Source organism: Amblyraja radiata, chromosome 8, assembly GCF_010909765.2.
Source record: "Amblyraja radiata isolate CabotCenter1 chromosome 8, sAmbRad1.1.pri, whole genome shotgun sequence".
Classification (NCBI taxonomy): Eukaryota; Metazoa; Chordata; class Chondrichthyes; order Rajiformes; family Rajidae; genus Amblyraja; species Amblyraja radiata.
In genome coordinates, this window is record NC_045963.1 from 31693000 (window position 1) to 31711709 (window position 18710).

The window sequence follows — 18710 nt, forward strand, 5'->3', positions numbered from 1 at the left end:
GCAATTTCATTTGCTTTGCAAATAACATTCTGAAATTTTGTAAAATGTTAATTCCTCTTACCCCAAGACTCATCATCTTGAAAAAGGTTGAAGGCATTGTGATTTATTTAGTTTGGATGCTTTATTTAAAGAAAAAAAAAACTGTTTTATTTTATTGTCTATTAAAATGCTAGTTTCCAATGCTCCATAGAATGAAGACACTGACCTACAAATAATAGATTTCTAATATTAGAAACTGATTTGCTGAACTGCTGTAAAGGAAGCCAAGGGGATCTAGTTTGTCTCTGCCACATGGACAAAGCATTATGGCAATTGATCTCTAACAATTACATGGTAGCAGCCCCACAGTTTTTCCCAATACTTATCATATGCCAGGCCTTGTACTATACATACATGTCATATAAAAAAATAATTTCTGAATGAAATCTATTTTGGTCCTGATTTGTAAGTAGGTGAGGGTAGATATCAATCGCAAATAATAACAAAGGTGTCAATAAATATGAATATCTTGCAATACCTGAAGCTTTCAGGGTATTCGTTGATTGCCATGTCAATAATCTCCAAAGACTGTTGATAATGTTTTTGAGCAGAAAACAGAAGTGCCAATAAATGGAGAGAATGCATGTCATCATTCTGTAGTTTAAGGGCTGCTTGTAGCATTTCAATAGCTTCAGAGATCTACAAACAAAACACAAACATAAGAAAAATATTTAATCTAACTGCAGCAGAACTTAAAAAGCCTAGGTCTACCAACTGCTGGATTATCAAAATCTGCAAACACAAGGAACTGCAGATGCTGGAATCTTGAATAAATAAGGGATTCAGGGGGTCAGACAGCATCTCTGGCAGACATGGACAGGTGACGTTTCAGGTTGGAACCCTTCTTCAGATGGTTCCTGACCCAAAACATCACCAATCCCTGTCCTCCTGAGATGCTGCCTGACCCACTGAGTTCCTCCAGCATTTTGTCTTTTTATCAAAACCCACCTAAGAATACAGAAACTAATTTTGTTATCTAATTCTATTGTCATTATGTTAGACTTATGGCATTACTGTGATTCATTGTCACATTTTCCAAAGTCACTAATAGTAACACAATTTTAAAGAAGAAACATAAATAAGAGCAAAGTTCACAACAAAATGATGAGAAAGCAAAAATGGCATTATAAACAATAAAGCAATTAACTGAAAGAATGGGAATATAGAATAAATTGTATTGGAGAACATGAAATTCAGTACCATTTTCATAAAATACAGTCACAAGCTGTGAGAAAAATATTTTATAACTAATTCCCCAGAGAATACATCTTAATTAATTTTGGTTCGAAAGAATCTTGAGATAGCTACTAAATCTGGTACTCAATCAGAAAAAAATCTGTTCCAAATTATGTATCCATCAGGCCTGTCTCTAGATATCTGGCATCTTGCCAGATCATAGCTGCAAATCCCACTGCACCCAATGCCAAGTACAACATTCAGCAGCAGGTGATGAGGGGCAGTTAGATTATCAAAAACATTAATATACTCTTTCTGGGAATAGAATTTCCCATTTGACAATACTTGGCCTGACTAATCTGACTCCAGTGAACATCTTCCTTTAATGTTCCTAAGAAACTGCTTCAGAATTTCTGGTGTACTCTATTTGTTAAAATCAGCGTTGTGTCAGACAGAATGATATCCAAACCTCAGAAAACCTGATTGTACTTACTACTTCAAATAAAATTATAGTCATATAGCATGGAAACAGGAACTTTGGCCCAACTTGCCCATGCTGACCACCATTCTCTATCTGCACTAGTCCCACCTGCCTGCATTTGGCCCATATCTCTCTAAATCTTTCCTATCCATGTACCTGTCTAAATGTTTCTTAATCATTGTGGTAGTACCCGCCTAAACTACCTTCTGTGGCAGCTCCTTCCATACACCTACCATCCTTTGTGTGAAAATGTTGCCTCTCAGGTTCCTCGTAAATCTTTCCCCCCCTCACCTTAAACCTATGTCCTCTGGTTCTCGATTCCCCTAATCTGGGTAAATGACTATCAATTCCTCTCATGATATAAATGTGATCAAATATAAAAATGTGTTGTTTACAAATGTCATCAAGTTTCTAATTATTGCAGTGGAAATAAGATGAATATAGAGATAGTCATACAGCGTGGAAACAGGTCCTTCGGAACCAACTTCAGAATTTTAGTACAATATTAATCAGGAAACTGAACACCTGAATTTGTTCACTGCACAGTTTTTAATCATGTGGACACGTTTTAAAGTACTTTCATGCAGCAAAATAATACTGTAATTAAAATATCCAGGCTGGGCTTATGTGGCAAACAACATTCGCTAGGTGTTTGGCAGGTGCTGGCAACAACGGTATCCAGTAAGAGGGAAAAATTCTGCTTTCATTAGTCATAGAATCAGAGAATGGAAACAGCCCAGAACCCTACTATGAAAGAGACTGTGTCCATCTTTAGCCACCCATCATTTTATACACCTCTATAATATCGCCCCACAACCTCCTGCATTCCAAGGAATGCCATGGCTTGCCAAACCTTTCCCTGTAAATCGAGTCCTGAGACATCCCTATTATTCTTGCAGCTCTCCACAATCTCCCAGCATGCTTGATCCTCTAGTTCCTATCGACTATTTGGGGACTTGTAAAACAATCCCAACAAGGTGATCATTTCTAGGATTCACCTATAAAGCCTCATTGGATGATTTCTCAGTAATCTCAGACTAATGCCACAATGTTCTCCCTAATCAAAAATACATAGTAGCGTAACTGGTAGAGCTGCTATCTCACAGTGCCAGAAAACCAGGTTCGATCCTGACCTCAGGTGCTGTCTGTGTGGAGTTTGCACGTTCTCCTGTGACTGCGTAGATTTCCTCCAGGTGCTCCGATTTCCTCCCACACCCCAAAGACATGCGGGTTTGTAAGTTAATTGATCCTCTGCAAATTGCCCTGAGTGTGTAGGGAGTGGATGAGAAAGTGGGATAACATTGAACTGGTGTGAACTCCATGGGCCGAAGGGCCCGTTTCCACGCTGTTTCTCTAAACTAAACTAATTAATTCCATTGCTTAGATTTACTGTCACTGAGAATCACGTGTGCCAGTTCAATGAAACGTAACCTTTACTGACATGACACCACAGCTTTAGAGAGATAGAGATACAGCATGGAAACAGACCCTTCAGCCCACTGAGTTCATGCTGTTCATTGATCACCCATTCACACTACTTCTATATTATCCCACTTTTGCATCCACTCTCTACACACAATGGCAATTTACAGAGACCAATTAACCTACAAACCTGCACATCTTTGTGATGTGGGAGGAAACTGGAGTACCCAGAAGAAACACACACGGTCAGAGGGGGATTGTGCAAATTCCACACAGACAGCACCCAAGGTCAGTATTGAACCTGAGTCTATGGTGCTGCGAGACAGCATCTCTATCAGCTGTGCCACCCAATTTTGGCTTTGTTTACGTATTACATCTGGTGTATGGACAGCTGAAATTTACCAGTGTAAATCCTCCTTTTTTACTGATCTTGAAGATAAATTCCACCAGAATACAAAAACTGTCAATATTACTCATCCTGTAAACAAAATGCAGATTAAACTACAGGGGTTGAAATTATTGCATGTTTGAAACAAGCACTAAAATGCTGCTGGACAGGAATCTGCATCAGTTTTCTGCACAACTGCAAGGGATCAGTATGATCCAGGAACGACCTATAATGCATCACTTCTACTAAGTTTCCGGAATTTTGGGCCTTCCGTGTTTAATTGCACAAAAACGGCAAATTATCTAAAAAGTCACGCAATGCGCACAAACTTTAAAATACACCATGGTGGGAGCTCTTCAAATGATAGTTCTCAGGGGAAAGCTCCACCTCACGTGGTGGAGCCAACTTCAGTAAGAAATGGGAGCAGGTACAACAAAGTTATTTTGAAATAGAGTTCTGCACCCAAAACATTAACTTTCTTTTTTCACAGATGCTGCCTGACCTGCTGCAGATTCTCAGCATTTTCTGTTTTCATGCCTTTGAACTGGTTATTCCCCTTTTCTAAACTCAGACAAAGAAATTGGGGAAACAAGGAATTGAAGATGCTGGTTTACATAAAAAGACACAATGTGCTGGAGTAATGAGCGGGTCAGGCAGCACCCCTGGTGAACTTGGATGAATGACGTTTAGGTTGGGACCCTTCTCTAAAAAGTGGGACATCCAAAATATCCGAATCACTGATTTTGTTCCCTGAAAGGGACTCTGGCAAGGATGAGCATCTTAACATACACTGGAGTGGGCTTCACCCTCTGACAGAGGTCTGTCCCAGCATTTGAGGCTAACCATGTCTTCTGTGCATATAAATGATAAAATATTGCAGCCATTGTTATAAGGTCAGGTCATCATCTACGCGTCATTGCACGCAGGACAGCAACATAATTCAGTATAGAGTTCTGTAAACACATAGACATGCCAGGATCCAAGTTTCTGTACTTAATCTATTGTTTGTACATAAAACATAGTACTACACCATTATTTTAGCAGAGGAAAATTGCACAAGTAGGATACACAAGTAATAACCAGAGTACCAACCTGCCTTTTGAATGCCATCTGCAAGGAAAGGTATAGGACGACCCGATGATCATCAGGATCCAAACTCTGGGCTCTGGAAAGATGGTACATAGAACCGTGAAAAATTATGATGGTAAATAAAACTACACAATAGAAATGCAAAAACACAAACACGAGGAAAACAATAATTCCAAACAAAATTTTAAATTCTTCCAGTTTGATGAGGTAATAAAACATGGATGATGGAAAATTTGGTTACATGGCAATGATTTAATTACACCTTTCAGTGAGCGTAGCAACATTTTTCATTTTTGTTTAAAAAATTACCATCTGCCAATACTTTGCACAGAATGCTAAATTAAAATTACCAATCCCTGCACTGATATCAAAACTGAATATTACAGTTAGTCAATGCTTGGACTGTCTGTGACTCATTTCAATTTTCAAAACCACATACACGTAAATGTCAATGAACCAATAATAGCATATATAACAAAAAATCCTTCCATGCTCCCTGGACATGATAATGAACTGAAAATGAAGTTCATCCAGAATATTCCAAGATATTTAAAAATGTTTACTAGTTATAAAAAAATTTCAGAAGCCAGATTTTATCTACGCTAATTTTATACAAAGCAGTACTCTTCTCGTTTTTAAGTGTGCTTATCCCTTTAAAACTAGACTGATGAAGACCTTCATTCAATAAGGAAAGAACTCCCTCACTGGTCTCATAGGTAAATAGTCACTGAGTCTTCTTAATCACCTTAGACATATCAAAAAGATAATACATTAAAGGATCGGATAGGTCTCGCCAGATAACAAATCTGTGTAGAAACAAGGAACTGCAGTTGCTCGTTTAGAAAAAAAAGACACACAGTGCTGGAGTAATTCAGCGGGTCAGGCAGCATGCCTGGAAAACGTGGATAGATCCGGAAGTGGCGGCGCTGTGAAACGGCTGCGGCTCGCCTGCAGTCTGTCTGTTTTTACTTTTTTGTGTTGTTTTTTTTGTCTTGTTCAGTTAAACTTTTGGTTATTAGGTTGTGTTATGTGTGTGGGGGGGGGGGGGGTGAAACAGGGCTTTCTGTCTCTCCCTTCGGGGGAATGCGACTTTCTTGTCGTATCCCCCTTCTCTTCCCCCCTCTGAGCTGAGGCCTAATGGCGGAGCTGGCGGCCTCCAACCTGCGACCGACCTCGAGGATCCGGAGGTAGAGCCAGCCAGGACTTACCAACGAGAGGCTGGCCGTCTACGAGCTGCAGCGGCGTTCGGGCAGTGGCTCGACTCGGCGCTCCAGTGAGGGTGGACGGCGCGGGGCTGAGACACTCCTGTGAGGGCGGCCCGGCTCCCGGCTGTAAGGCGCTCCCGTGTGGGCGGCCCAGTGCGGCGCTGAGACGCTCCCGTGAGAGCGGCCCGGTGCGGGGCTGGAAGGTGCTCCCGTGTGGGCGGCCCGGCTCCCGGCTGGAAGGCGCTCCCGTGTGGGCGGCCCGGCTCCCGGCTGGAAGGCGCTCCCGTGGGGGCGGCCCGGTGCGGGGCTGAGACGCTCCCGTGTGGGCGGCCTGGTGCGGGGCTGGAAGGCGCTCCTGTGTGGGCGGGCCGGTGCGGGGCTGAGACGCTCCCGTGTGGGCGGCCCGGTTGCGGGGCTGGAAGGCGCTCCCGTGTGGGTGGCCCAGTGCGGGGCGGAGACGGTGCTCCGGCGGCTGAGGCGGCGTTCTGGCGGCAGCGACCTGAATCCGGGGCTTGGCCGCGGGCCAGTGGACGACATCGTCGGGAGCTCGCGGGTCACAGATTGATGCCTGTTTTCCGGAGCTCCCGTGGCAACAACTGCGTCCGCTGGACTGGAGAGCGGCAGCTTCGACCACCCCGGGCCGCGGAGCTTGAACCGCGGGACTGACTTACCATCGCCCGGTGGGGTATCGCCTCAGCGCAGAGGGAGAAGAGGAGGGAAGAGACAGCAACCCTAAGACTTTTGCCTCCATCACAGTGAGGAGGTGCTTGGTGAACTCACTGTGGTGGATGTTAATTTGTGTTTATTGTGTGTTGTTTATTATTACATGTATGGCTGCAGGCAACGACATTTCGTTCAGACCGAAACGTCTGAATGACAAATAAAGGATTCAATAGATGACAATTCAGATCAGGACCCTTCTACAGCAAATCTGTGTGATGCTCATTAGAAATTTAATTTACAGGTGATAAAACTTTAACTGGATAAATATCAGTTTTATTCCTATTGATGTGGGAAGGATCCTAAACCTTGACTTTTGCTTGTATCCATGTACTCCATATAGAGAGAGTGAGATATCCCTATGAGGAGACCACAGAGGCCCAAGGCTCTTAATCATGATAACAAGTTTCCCTATGTGTTTAAAATTCAACAGGCCAGCATTTAAAAAATACAAATAAATGATACTGCTGAAAATTAAAATTCTGCGTTTAAGAACTTTAATGACCATCTTGTGATCATGTATAGAATTGCAGCCAAAATTGAAGTCTGCTGATTTCAGCTACAGATTGATGAATTGAGGGGAACAAAGCAACAAACAATGTGGAATGTTGCTAGTGACATCTGACAATATTAAAATCTGACAATGTGCATTTTAATCACATGTGATTTTTTTTCTATTACAAATCTCAAATTGTGGAGTACAGAGGCTAATAAATAAATGATGGGTCTTTGTCCCAAACATTACAGAGGGCACTGTATATACTGAAGTTTAAAAGAAGATCATCAGACCCCGTGACTCTACTCTCATGCCCATCCCCCCACTCGTAACAAGGGCAGGGTCCCCCTTGTCCTCACCTTCCACCCTACCAGCCGTCACGTACAACAAATAATCCTCCATCATTTTCGCCACCTCCAACGTGACCCCACCAGTTGTCACATCTTCCCATCTCCTCCCCTGTCTGCTTTCCGCAGAGACCGCTCCCTCCGTAACTCCCTGGTCAATTTGTCCCTTCCCACCCGAACCACCCCCTCTCCGGGCACTTTCCTTTGCAACCGCAAGAAATGCTACACTTGTCACTTTACCTCCCCCCTTGACTCCATTCAAGGACGCAAGCAGTCTTTCCAGGTGCGGCAAAGATTCACCTGCACCTCCTCCAACCTCATCTATTGTATCCGCTGCTCTAGGTGTCAGCTGCTCTACATCCGTGAGACCACGCGTAGGCTTGCCGATCGCTTCGCCGAACACCTCCGCTCGGTTCGCAATAACCAACCTGATCTCCCGGTGGCTCAGCACTTCAACTCCCCATCTCATTCCGAATCCGATCTTTCTGTCCTCGGCCTCCTCCATGGCCAGAGTGAGGACCACCGTAAATTGGAGGAGCAGCACCTCATATTTCGCTTGGGCAGTTTGCACCCCAGCGGTATGAACATTGACTTCTCTAATTTCAGGTAGTTCTTACTTTCTCCTCCCCTTCTCAGCTCTCCCTCAGCCAACTGTCTCCACCTCTTCCTTTCTTCTTCAACCCCCCCACCTCCCACACATCAGTCTGAAGAAGGGTTTTGGCCCGAAACATTGCCTATTTCCTTCGCTCCATACAGTGGCTTGCAAAAGTTTTCATACCCCTTGAACTTTTCCACATTTTGTCACGTTACAACCACAAACGTAAATGTATTTTATTGGGATTTTATGTGATAGACCAACACAAAGTGGTGCATAATTGTGAAGTGGAAGGAAAATGATACATGGTTTTCAAATTTTTTTACACATAAAAAACTGAAAAGTGTGGCGTGCAAAAGTATTCAGCCCCCCCGAGACAATACTTTGTAGAACCACCTTTCGCTGCAATTACAGCTGCAAGTCTTTTCGGGTATGTCTCTACCAGCTTTGCACATCTAGAGACTGAAATTTTTGCCCATTCTTCTTTGCAAAATAGCTCAAGCTCAGTCAGATTGGATGGAGAGCGTCTGTGAACAGCAATTTTCAAGTCTTGCCAGAGATTCTCAATTGGATTTAGGTCTGGACTTTGACTGGGCCATTCTAACACATGAATATGCTTTGATCTAAACCATTCCATTGTAGCTCTGGCTGTATGTTTAGGGTCGTTGTCCTGCTGGAAGGTGAACCTCCGCCCCAGTCTCAAGTCTTTTGCAGACTCTAACAGGTTTTCTTCCAAGATTGCCCTGTATTTGTCTCCATCCATCTTCCCATCAACTCTGACCAGATTCCCTGTCCCTGCTGAAGAAAAGCATCCCCACAGCATGATGCTGCCACCACCATGTTTCACAGTGGGGATGGTGTGTTCAGGGTGATGTGCAGTGTTAGTTTTCCGCCACACATAGCGTTTTGCATTTAGCACCTTCCTCCACATGTTTGCTGTGTCCCCCACATGGCTTGTGGCAAACTGCAAACGGGACTTCATGGCTTTTTTTCAACAATGGCTTTCTTCTTGCCACTCTTCCATAAAGGCCCGATTTGTGGAGTGCACGACTAATAGTTGTCCTGTGGACAGATTCTCCCACCTGAGCTGTGGATCTCTGCAGCTCCTCCAGAGATACCATGGGCCTCTTGGCTGCTTCTCTGATCAATGCTCTCCTTGCCCGGCCTGTCAGTTTAGGTGGACGGCCATGTCTTGGTAGGTTTGCAGTTGCGCCATACTCTTTCCATTTTCGGATGATGGATTGAATAGTGCTCCGTGAGATGTTCAAAGCTTGGGATATTTTTTTATAACCTAACCCTGCTTTAAACTTCTCCACAACTTTATCCCTGACCTGTCTGGTGTGTTCCTTGGGCTTCATGATGCTGTTTGTTCACTAATGTTCTCTAACAAACCTCTGAGGCCTTCACAGAACAGCTGTATTTATACTGAGATTAGATTACACACAAGTGCAAAGATCTTATAGCAGAGCAAGATAGGCTACTCCTGCGAAATACAATGGACTGACGTGTAGTACGCTATGGAGGGGATCCTGGGCATTTTTCCACGCCCATTTTAGTAACCTGAGCCTACCTGACCCGACGCAGTGTAATCAATGTTGCGGGGCAGCAGTTTGTGTGGGTTAGATTCATAAATCTGTCAGTTCATACTTCTTGTCAAGAATAAAATTTGATTCTGGTAATTGTCTTTTTTAATGTTTTTTAAATCATTTCTTTTTAAATGGCTCACCGACCCGACTCGCAGGGTGATTGACATGGCGGGGGAACTTTTTGTGCGTGATATAGGGTTAGATTCATAATTCTGTTAGTTCATAATTCTGTTAATTCTTGTTAAAGAATAAAATGTTTATAAACACACATACATGTAAATTAGATAAATGTATATAATCATATAACACACACAATTATATTTCTTCTGATCCAATGAACTTTATTTCAGACTAGACAAGGGACATTAAATAAGAAACATTGTAAACCTCCCCGCAACTTCACACACACTAGGCCGTATCCCCCCCCCCCCCGGCACTCCCTCGCCTGCCCCCTCACTACAATGTCTCCCTCCCTCCTATGCCCCTCTCCCCGCACTCCCTCTCCTCGCTGCCCCGGGCCCCGCACTCCCTCTCCTCGCTGCCCCGGGCCCCGCACTCCCTCTTCCGGGCCGCGCACTCCCTCTCCTCGCTGCCCCGGACCGCGCACTCCCTCTCCTCGCTGCCCCGGGCCCCACACTCCCTCTTCTCGCTGCCCCGGGCCCCGCACTCCCTCTCCCGGGCTGCGCACTCCCACTCCTCGCTGCCCCGGGCCCCGCACTCCCTCTCCCGGGCCGTGCACTCCCTCTCCTTGCTGCCCCGGGCCGCGCACTCCCTCTCCTCGCTGCCCCGGGCCGCGCACTCCTCCCGCTGCCCCGGACGGCGCACTCCTTCTCCCGCTGCCCCGGGCCCGCACTCCCTCTCCCCGCTGCCCCGGACCGCGCACTCCTTCTCCCGCTGCCCCGGACCGCGCACTCCTTCTCCCGCTGCCCCGGGCCCCGCACTCCCTCTCCTCGCTGCCCCGGACCGCGCACTCCTTCTCCCCACTGCGGATCCAATCTTTGGCCGGAAGCAAGAGGGCGGAGCAAGATGGCGGAACAAGATGGCGGGGGCAGGTTGCTAAAATGAGTCATAAAATCGCCCATGAATCCGCCCATGAACGTACTACGCTTTTGCGTGAGAGTAGATTAGATTAGATTAGATATAATTTATTGCCACACAGCCAGGCTGGTGGAAATTTGGGTTGTCTGCAGCGATACAATAATAAAGAACACACAAACACAATAAAAATGTAACACAAACATCCACCACAGCATTCATCACTGTGGTGGAAGGCACAAAATTTGGCCAGTGGACTCTATTTACTAATTAGGTGACTTCTGAAGGCAATTGGTTGCACTGGATTTTATTTAGGGGTATCAGAGTAAAGGGGGCTGAATACTTTCACACGCCACACTTTTCAGTTTTTTATTTGTAAAAAAATTTGAAAACCATGTATCATTTTCCTTCCACTTCACAATTATGCGCCACTTTGTGTTGGTCTATCACATAAAATCCCAATAAAATACATTTACGTTTGTGGTTGTAACGTGACAAAATGTGGAAAAGTTCAAGGGGTATGAATACTTTTGCAAGCCACTGTAGATGCTGCCTCACCCGCTGAGTTTCTCCAGCATTTTTCTCTATCATCAGACTATATCGTCTGCAGAATACATGTGGTGAACTATAACAAACACTTGTATTGATCTATTGTAAGATAACTCTAATGTTTGACTCTGGCTTCATTCTCCATCTCATATAATAAAGTTACAAAACAGATGAAAGGGATTTAACCGTTGGAAAAGAAAAAAACAATACAGATACTAGGTATATGAAATAAAGCAGAAACTACTGGGCAAACATGTCAAATAGTTTCTGCAAACCGGAGGTCATTTGGGGCTGGCCCTGATCTTTTCTTGCCTCCATCTCTTCATCTCACCCCCACCCCAACACCACCCCACCCCCAACTTTCAGTCTGAACAAGGGTCCCAACCCGAAATGTTACCCATCCTTTTTCTCCAGTGATGCTGCCTGACCCGCTGAGTTACTCCAGCATTGTGTGTCTATCTTCTGTAGAATCAGAAGCAGTTACTGCTTCAGGTTCATCTTCTGATTAAGCGTCCCGTATCTGAAGTGTTAACTATTTCTCTTTCTCTAGATGCTGAGTTTTTTGTATTTTCTGGTTTAAAAAAAAATCTCCAGCGCATTTCCTCCTTCTAATGTTGAACGCCACCAGGGTAGGGTTGCTCAGGGATACATCCCAACACTTTTCAAATATGATGAGGATTTCTGCCTCTACCACCCTTGCATTTCGTGAGGGCTGGACCACTATCACCCACTGCATGATAAACTTTTAATTTCATCCTTTTACAAGTTAATTTAAATCTATGCTACACAGCTTTTGTCATCTCTGCTGTGTGACAGATACATCTTCTAGATGCGCTGGGACGCATCCTCAGTGGTGTGACCTGGGGCCATCCGGTGTTTCGGGTCTCACAATATCAGACAGCCTCACCCAGACAACCCAGCCGGGGTTGATCAAGCCCCGACTTGCGTCCCAGCAGCAACCGCCCACGGATCAGCCCTCTTAATCCAAAGACACCTAGTGGCTGTCTCTGCGGCTTTGCTTGCGGATTGAATGGCCCTCTTCTTTGCCAGCCCCATAATGGCTAACTGGTTGAGGACTTTGCAGAGTGAGCGTCCTGCAAAGCTTCTACAGCCCAGCTCTATGGATACTATGTCTTCCAGCCGCTGTCCTTCCTTATTCCCGTTATCATGTAACTGTACACTGTGGATGACTCGAATGTAATAATCACATATCGTCTTTCCACTGACTGGTTAGCATGCAACAAAAGCTTTTCACTGTACCTTGGTATACGTGACAATAAACTAAACTACCTATTTACTCCAAATAGGCCCTTCATAATTTTACACATCTTCCTCAGCTAGTTTTGTTCCATAGAAAATATCTCTAGATTGTCAAATCTTTCATTAAGGCTTCAATAATCTAGTTTTAGCAATACGCTGGTATGCTTCTTCTGTACCCTCTGTGCAGACACATATTTCCTGGGAGATAGTGAGCAGAATTTTTGTAGTATTCAAGCTGTGGATTAACAAAAGATGTATGCAGTTCTAACATAACCTCCCTGACCTTAGATTCGAAGCTTCGGAAAATAAAAGTCTGTCCAGCTTTTTCATTCACTTTATCAATCAGTTGCTGCTATGTGCAAGGATCTCTGGAAAGATTCCAGAAATCTATTGTTCATCTATGCTACTTAATATCCTCCCATTTGCTAAATATCTACTCACTTTTGAAGAATCTTCTCAAATTCATAATTTCACATCTTCTAATGCCTTTCTTTCCACTGCCAATCATACAGCCATTTTTGTATCGCCAGTAAACTTCATTTATTATGCTCTCTACATTTACATCTGAATAATTAACTCGCATTAAAAAAGGGAGAGAATACTGTTGAACACCATTGATAATAGGCTTCAGTCACAAAAAATATCCGGCAACAACCTTCTATTATTTTCTGCCACTCGGCCAATTTTGAATCGAAAATTATCTCAATTTACCTCTCTACTTTGAGCTGTTACTTTTGTGACCTTGTCTCCCATGGCCATAGACGGAATGGTGCATTGTCTCCCTAGCAGTATAGTCAAGGTCCTTGACTCAAGGACATCACAGAATGAAAACCACTAGGAGATTGTGCTGCACATTGGTACTAATGGCATTGGTAAAAAGTGGGATGAGATTCTGCAGCATGGATTTAGGGAACTAGGTCACAGACTAAAGAGCATGTTCTCCCAGTGTGTAATCGCTGGAACTGGGTGTCATGTGCTAATGAGCACAGAACTAGGACAGGTCAGATAAATTTGTGGCTGAGGAAATGGCGTAGAAGGGAGGGCTTAAATTTCTGGATCACAGGGACCATTTATGTAGAAGTTAGGATCTAATGCGAGCTGGATGAGTTTCACCTGAATTGGAACATATTTAACATTCTTGTGGGGTTCTTTGCTAGTGTGTGAAACTGCTTTAGTCCCCTGTGTCTCTCGGCCATTTTTCCAGCTACATATAGGCATTTCCTGACAAATACACTAATCACTACAAAGATAATTTTCTGCCCATATCTGTGGCCATGATGGAGAAAATGACCATGTTGCAGTCTCTCACTTCCTTTGAAATGGTTGTTTTAATAGTCTTGGGTTTCCCTGCAATACAACAATGCTGCCTGAAAGAATTTACAGCATTTGATAGGCAAACTAAGTAGTCATTCCCCTATTTTTGTTCTACTGGCCTACTTTTCCCTATTTATTTGCTTGGCAACTTGCCCTTATCCACACTGTCGGCATGCGTCTACCTCCTCCTCAGACCATCTGACCTTTCCTTATCCCTTACATTTACTTTTCCCTGATCCAGTCATCTTCCAACCATCTTGTTATTCTTGAACCAAGTGGATTCCTATACACAATTCCTATGCAACATATTCAGAATATGTGTGAGCTGGCAAAGGTATATACAATTAAATACAAATTTATGCCAATTAAAAGGCTACAATGCATTATATCAGTGCTGAGATAAATGCCAAACAGTTCAATATATCTGTAATAAACCAAGAACAGTTCACAGTTGTCTTGTGGGAACTATAAATCATTAGTCAAACAGTTTTGCTGTTTTAATTTAAAACTTCTAAAGATTTCTTGTTTCTGACCTGAAACTGTTGTTAAAAAGTCAGAAACCAGAAATCTCCTGTGCCTTGTCAGAGAAAATGATTCATCAAGTCTACACCCACAGTGCAGGTGTTACTGGGTCTAACAGTGTTATATGAATGAATTGCTAACATTTGGCATTAATGTAAGCTATGTTCTACAAAATGCCAACAATGTTGTATTTGATCTCTCAATTCTAGTTTAAACCAATGTAAAATCAAACATATAGTCTTACCTCATCAGAGCTTTCAAAGCTTTCTTATGCAGGTTGTCTTGGGTGCTCCTTAATGTAGCTGTAGAATGAAACTACAAAAGGTCAATAAGCATAAATCATCAAGTTCAAAAGCTCTGAAATGGCACCAATTCTTCCATCGCATCACATTGTTTTTATCCTATGCGTAATATGCACCAAATTTCAAAGAAAGCAGGTTGATTACTTGTTAACTTTGTTCTTCAGTCTTTTCACATATTCTTATGAGGGGTTAAAGAAAAGAACACCGTAAGAACTTGCGAACCAAGCAGCATCTGTGGAGGCTAAAAGGTGCAAATTAAGGCTTTGTGCCGGGACTAAGTGAAGAGGAAAGACTGTCACTATATAGCAACGCACAGAGGGTGGGAGGGTGGCATAGAGACTGGTAGATGATAATGTTTGTTCCAGATCCCACCATCTGCAGTCTCTTCTGTCTTCTTCCGAGGGTGTTTTATGCAAATTCTTGTCTTGATTTTAGAATCTAAAGGTAGATACTTAACACTTTTCCTGTTTTACAACTTTTGCAAGCAGTTGGAAGCCAATGCAAAGCGTTTCCTTTACAGTCAAATAGCACAGACACAAGTCCTCAGTTCTCTGCACCCACTAATCCAATTTGTTTTTCTTTTCACATCCCAATCAATTCCCCAATTCTTCTGCCACTAGGAGCGATTTACCTCGCAGCCAGGGTCATTGATGGATATCCATAAACTGATGCATCTAGTGGGAACCCAAGGGAGAAATTGGAAGAATAGGAAGAAACCCAAGGGGAGAACATGCAAATTCCACACAGACTGCACACAAGGTCAGGATGTAATTTGGGTCTCAGGAACAGTAACAGGCAACAGTGGTGACTGATTAACTACTTGAATAAAAAAATTGCTGTATCAAATCCACACTTATAGTTTAACTGTTGTAGGTCCGAATACATAATGAACTTCCAGTGTACAATCTAGATATAAAATTGCTTTTAATCAACGAACTGGTAGCAATTTGCTATTTGAACTTGCAACTCTACATTATCCTTGAAGCTACAAATTAATAGACCATCGTCCAATTACAGCAACAACTTTTTCCTATTTTCAGCTGCAATATTAAATTCATGAAATTTCTCCTTTCATGCTACACATAGATCAACCCCTGAGAGGAATGTGGCATCAATATACAAAGCAGAAAATGATTTTGTGTAATCAATGCCAGAAAAGAGTTCTGTGGTAGAAGTGACATATATTCTTGTTCACACCATATTCTTGGTCACCTAACCCCCCCTGTCGTAACAGTGCAAGACCAAAGTAAAATACTTCAGGTGCTGGTAATTGAAATAAAATTGAAAAAGCTGGTAATACTCAGCAGGTCAGGCAGCATTTGTGGAGAGAGAAGAGTTAACATACAATGTTGGACATAATATATGCCTTGGAGTGCTTCAGGGTGGATAAATCCCCAGGGCTAGGAGATTTATCCCAGAAAGCTGCGGGAAACAAGGGATTGTTGGAGCACCAACAGAGATTTTGGAATCTTTTTTAGCCACAAATGTGGTGCCAGGAGACTGGCACAAAGCTAAAGTATTTCTTCTGTTTAAGAAGGGCAGCAAGGATTAGCTAGATAACTATTGGCCTTACATCAACCGTAGGAAAACAACTGGCATAAATTCGAAGGGACAGGAATTATGTCCATTTGACAAGACTATGTCTAATTGGGATGTTTAATATGGCTTTGCACGGGGGTAACCCTGTCTCATTAATTTGATTTGAGTTTTTTGAGGAGATAACAAAGCAGCAAACCGGGAGTAGGTATTGTCCAAATGGACTTTGGTGTGGCATTTGGCAAGGTGCCACATGGTAGGCTTGTCTTGAAGATTGTCTTGAAGCACATGGGAGGCGAGGTGGCTAATTGGATCCAAAGTTGATTTGGTGATGGGAGGCAGAGGATAGAGTTGGGTGGATGCTATTCTGAGTGGAAGTCTGTGACTAGTGGTGACATTAAGGATTGGCGTTGGGACCATTGTTGTTTGCGATATACATTAATGCATCATAAATATCACCAATAATTTGCCCGGCCTGATCACATTGACCCCACAGCCAAAAATGCAAACTAATGCCTCTACTTCCTTTGAAATTTGTCATGTCTCCAATGTAGGCATGCAGGTGCAGCAGGTCTCCATGTCTCTAAAGTAGGCATTTGTCCATGTCTCTAAAGTAGGCATGCAGGTGCAGCAGGCAGTGAAGAAAGCGAATGGTATGTTAGCATTCATAGCAAAAGGATTTGAGTATAGGAGCAGGGAGGCTCTACTGCAGTTGTACAGGGTCTTGGTGAGACCACACCTGGAGTATTGCATACAGTTTTGGTCTCCTAATCTGAGGAAAGACATTCTTGCCATAGAGGGAGTACAGAGAAGGTTCACCAGATTGATTCCTGGGATGTCAGGACTTTCATATGAAGAAAGACTGGATAGACTCGGCTTGTACACGCTAGAATTTAGAAGATTGAGGGGGGATCTTATAGAAACTTACAAAATTCTTAAGGGGTTGACAGGCTAGATGCAGGAAGATTGTTCCCGATGTTGGGGAAGTCCAGAACAAGGGGGTCACAGTTTAAGGATAAAGAGGAAATCTTTTAGGACCGAGATGAGGAAAACATTTTTCACACAGAGAGTGGTGAATCTCTGGAATTCTCTGCCACAGAAGGTAGTTGAGGCCAGTTAATTGGCTATATTTAAGAGGGAGTTAGATGTGGCCCTTGTGGCTAAAGGGATCAGGGGGTATGGAGAGAAGGCAGGTACAGGATACTGAGTTGGATGATCAGCCATGATCATATTGAATGGCGGTGCAGGCTCGAAGGGCCGAATGGCCTACTCCTGCACCTATTTTTTATGTTTCTATGAATCTTACCTATTTCTAGAGGTGCACCATAGCAAGCATCCTATTGGGATGCATCACAAATTGATATGGCAACTGGTCTGCCCAAGACCCAAGAAATTGCAGACAATTGCGAACGCAGCCCGGTCCATCACTCCCACTAACTTCATCCACACTTCACGCCCCAAACCAAAACTAAACTAAACGAAACCAGCCAAGGTAATCAAGAACCACTCACACCCAATTCTACTCTCCTGTCAGTAACACAGGTGATATGGTAGTGAAGGGCGGTATTCACTTGGCATGCTTTATACATTAGGACATAGCATGTAAGAGTTGGGTTGTTATGTTGTAACACTACATAATATTGTTAAGGTCACACTGGAGTATCATGTGCAGTTGTGGTGACCACACTACAAGAAGGATGTCACAATGGATTGTGCTTGGATTAGAGGATTTTTGTTCTGGGGGAAAAAATGGATAGCCTGGACTTTTTCCTTGGAGTGAAGGGGTGCACGAGGTGACCTGATAGAAGTGTATAAGGTTAGTGAGATGGGGATCGGGCAGATTGTCAAAATATTTTTTCCATCGCAGGGGTATCAAAAACATGAGGGCAAAAGGGCAAAGGTGAGAACGAGTTTTAAGAAAAAAGTTTATTTTTACAACAGAAATTGGTTAATATCTGGAATGCACTGCCAGATATGGTGGTGGAAAGAGATATAATTACTATATTTAAAAGGCAACTCGACAAATGCTTAAATAGGCAAATTATAGGATACAATTCCAATGTGGCCATGGTTCGCATGGACGTGGTAGGCCGAAGGGCCCATTTCTGTGCTGTGTAACTCCAAGACTATTTCAAGTTGATGGTCTTTCAACAGAATTGTTCATGAAACAGAGAACGTTACAGCCAAAGGTACTGTATACACAAACATGGTGAACATGAATATTCAATATCACAAACTGGTGAAAGATACAGACTCAACCTACCTTCTGTAGCTTGGAGACTGTAGACCAACCCTAGGCCCAAATAGCCTTTGGCAAGAAATTCACCTGCTTCTTCCTCCATGGCAGTTACACTAGTAGAAAACTTCTCTCCTTCTTCCAGCTGTAAAAAGGCATAATATACTCATCAGACAACACAAAAGCAGGTGATATGTTACACATTTCAACCAATGCTCGAAAGTTAATGCTTTCCACGATTTTATACTCGCACTTAAGCATTGTGCCATTAAGAATAATGTGTGAACATTTTACCTGTTAAACTGGACCAGTTTTGTTTGAGAAAGTAAAAGCTTATCAAGAATAGGGTCTTTAAATTGCTGAGAAGTTGGCTCCACTAAATGCTGTGATATAAACCCTCCAATGACTAGAA

At 43.3% G+C, this 18710-nt stretch overlaps 1 protein-coding gene across 3 annotated transcripts in view; it reads right to left on the bottom strand.

Annotated features, from left to right (window-relative positions):
- Positions 1-18710, bottom strand: part of ttc7a (tetratricopeptide repeat domain 7A) — a 213365-nt gene that overhangs the window by 103435 nt on the left and 91220 nt on the right. For all 3 annotated transcript variants that reach the window (XM_033025502.1, XM_033025503.1, XM_033025504.1), the window contains 4 exons: positions 18326-18443; positions 14469-14526; positions 4599-4671; positions 518-678 (listed from right to left, as the gene is read on the bottom strand). In XM_033025502.1, coding sequence (XP_032881393.1) covers positions 518-678; positions 4599-4671; positions 14469-14526; positions 18326-18443 — 410 coding nt within the window. The remainder of the gene's footprint in view (positions 1-517; positions 679-4598; positions 4672-14468; positions 14527-18325; positions 18444-18710) is intronic.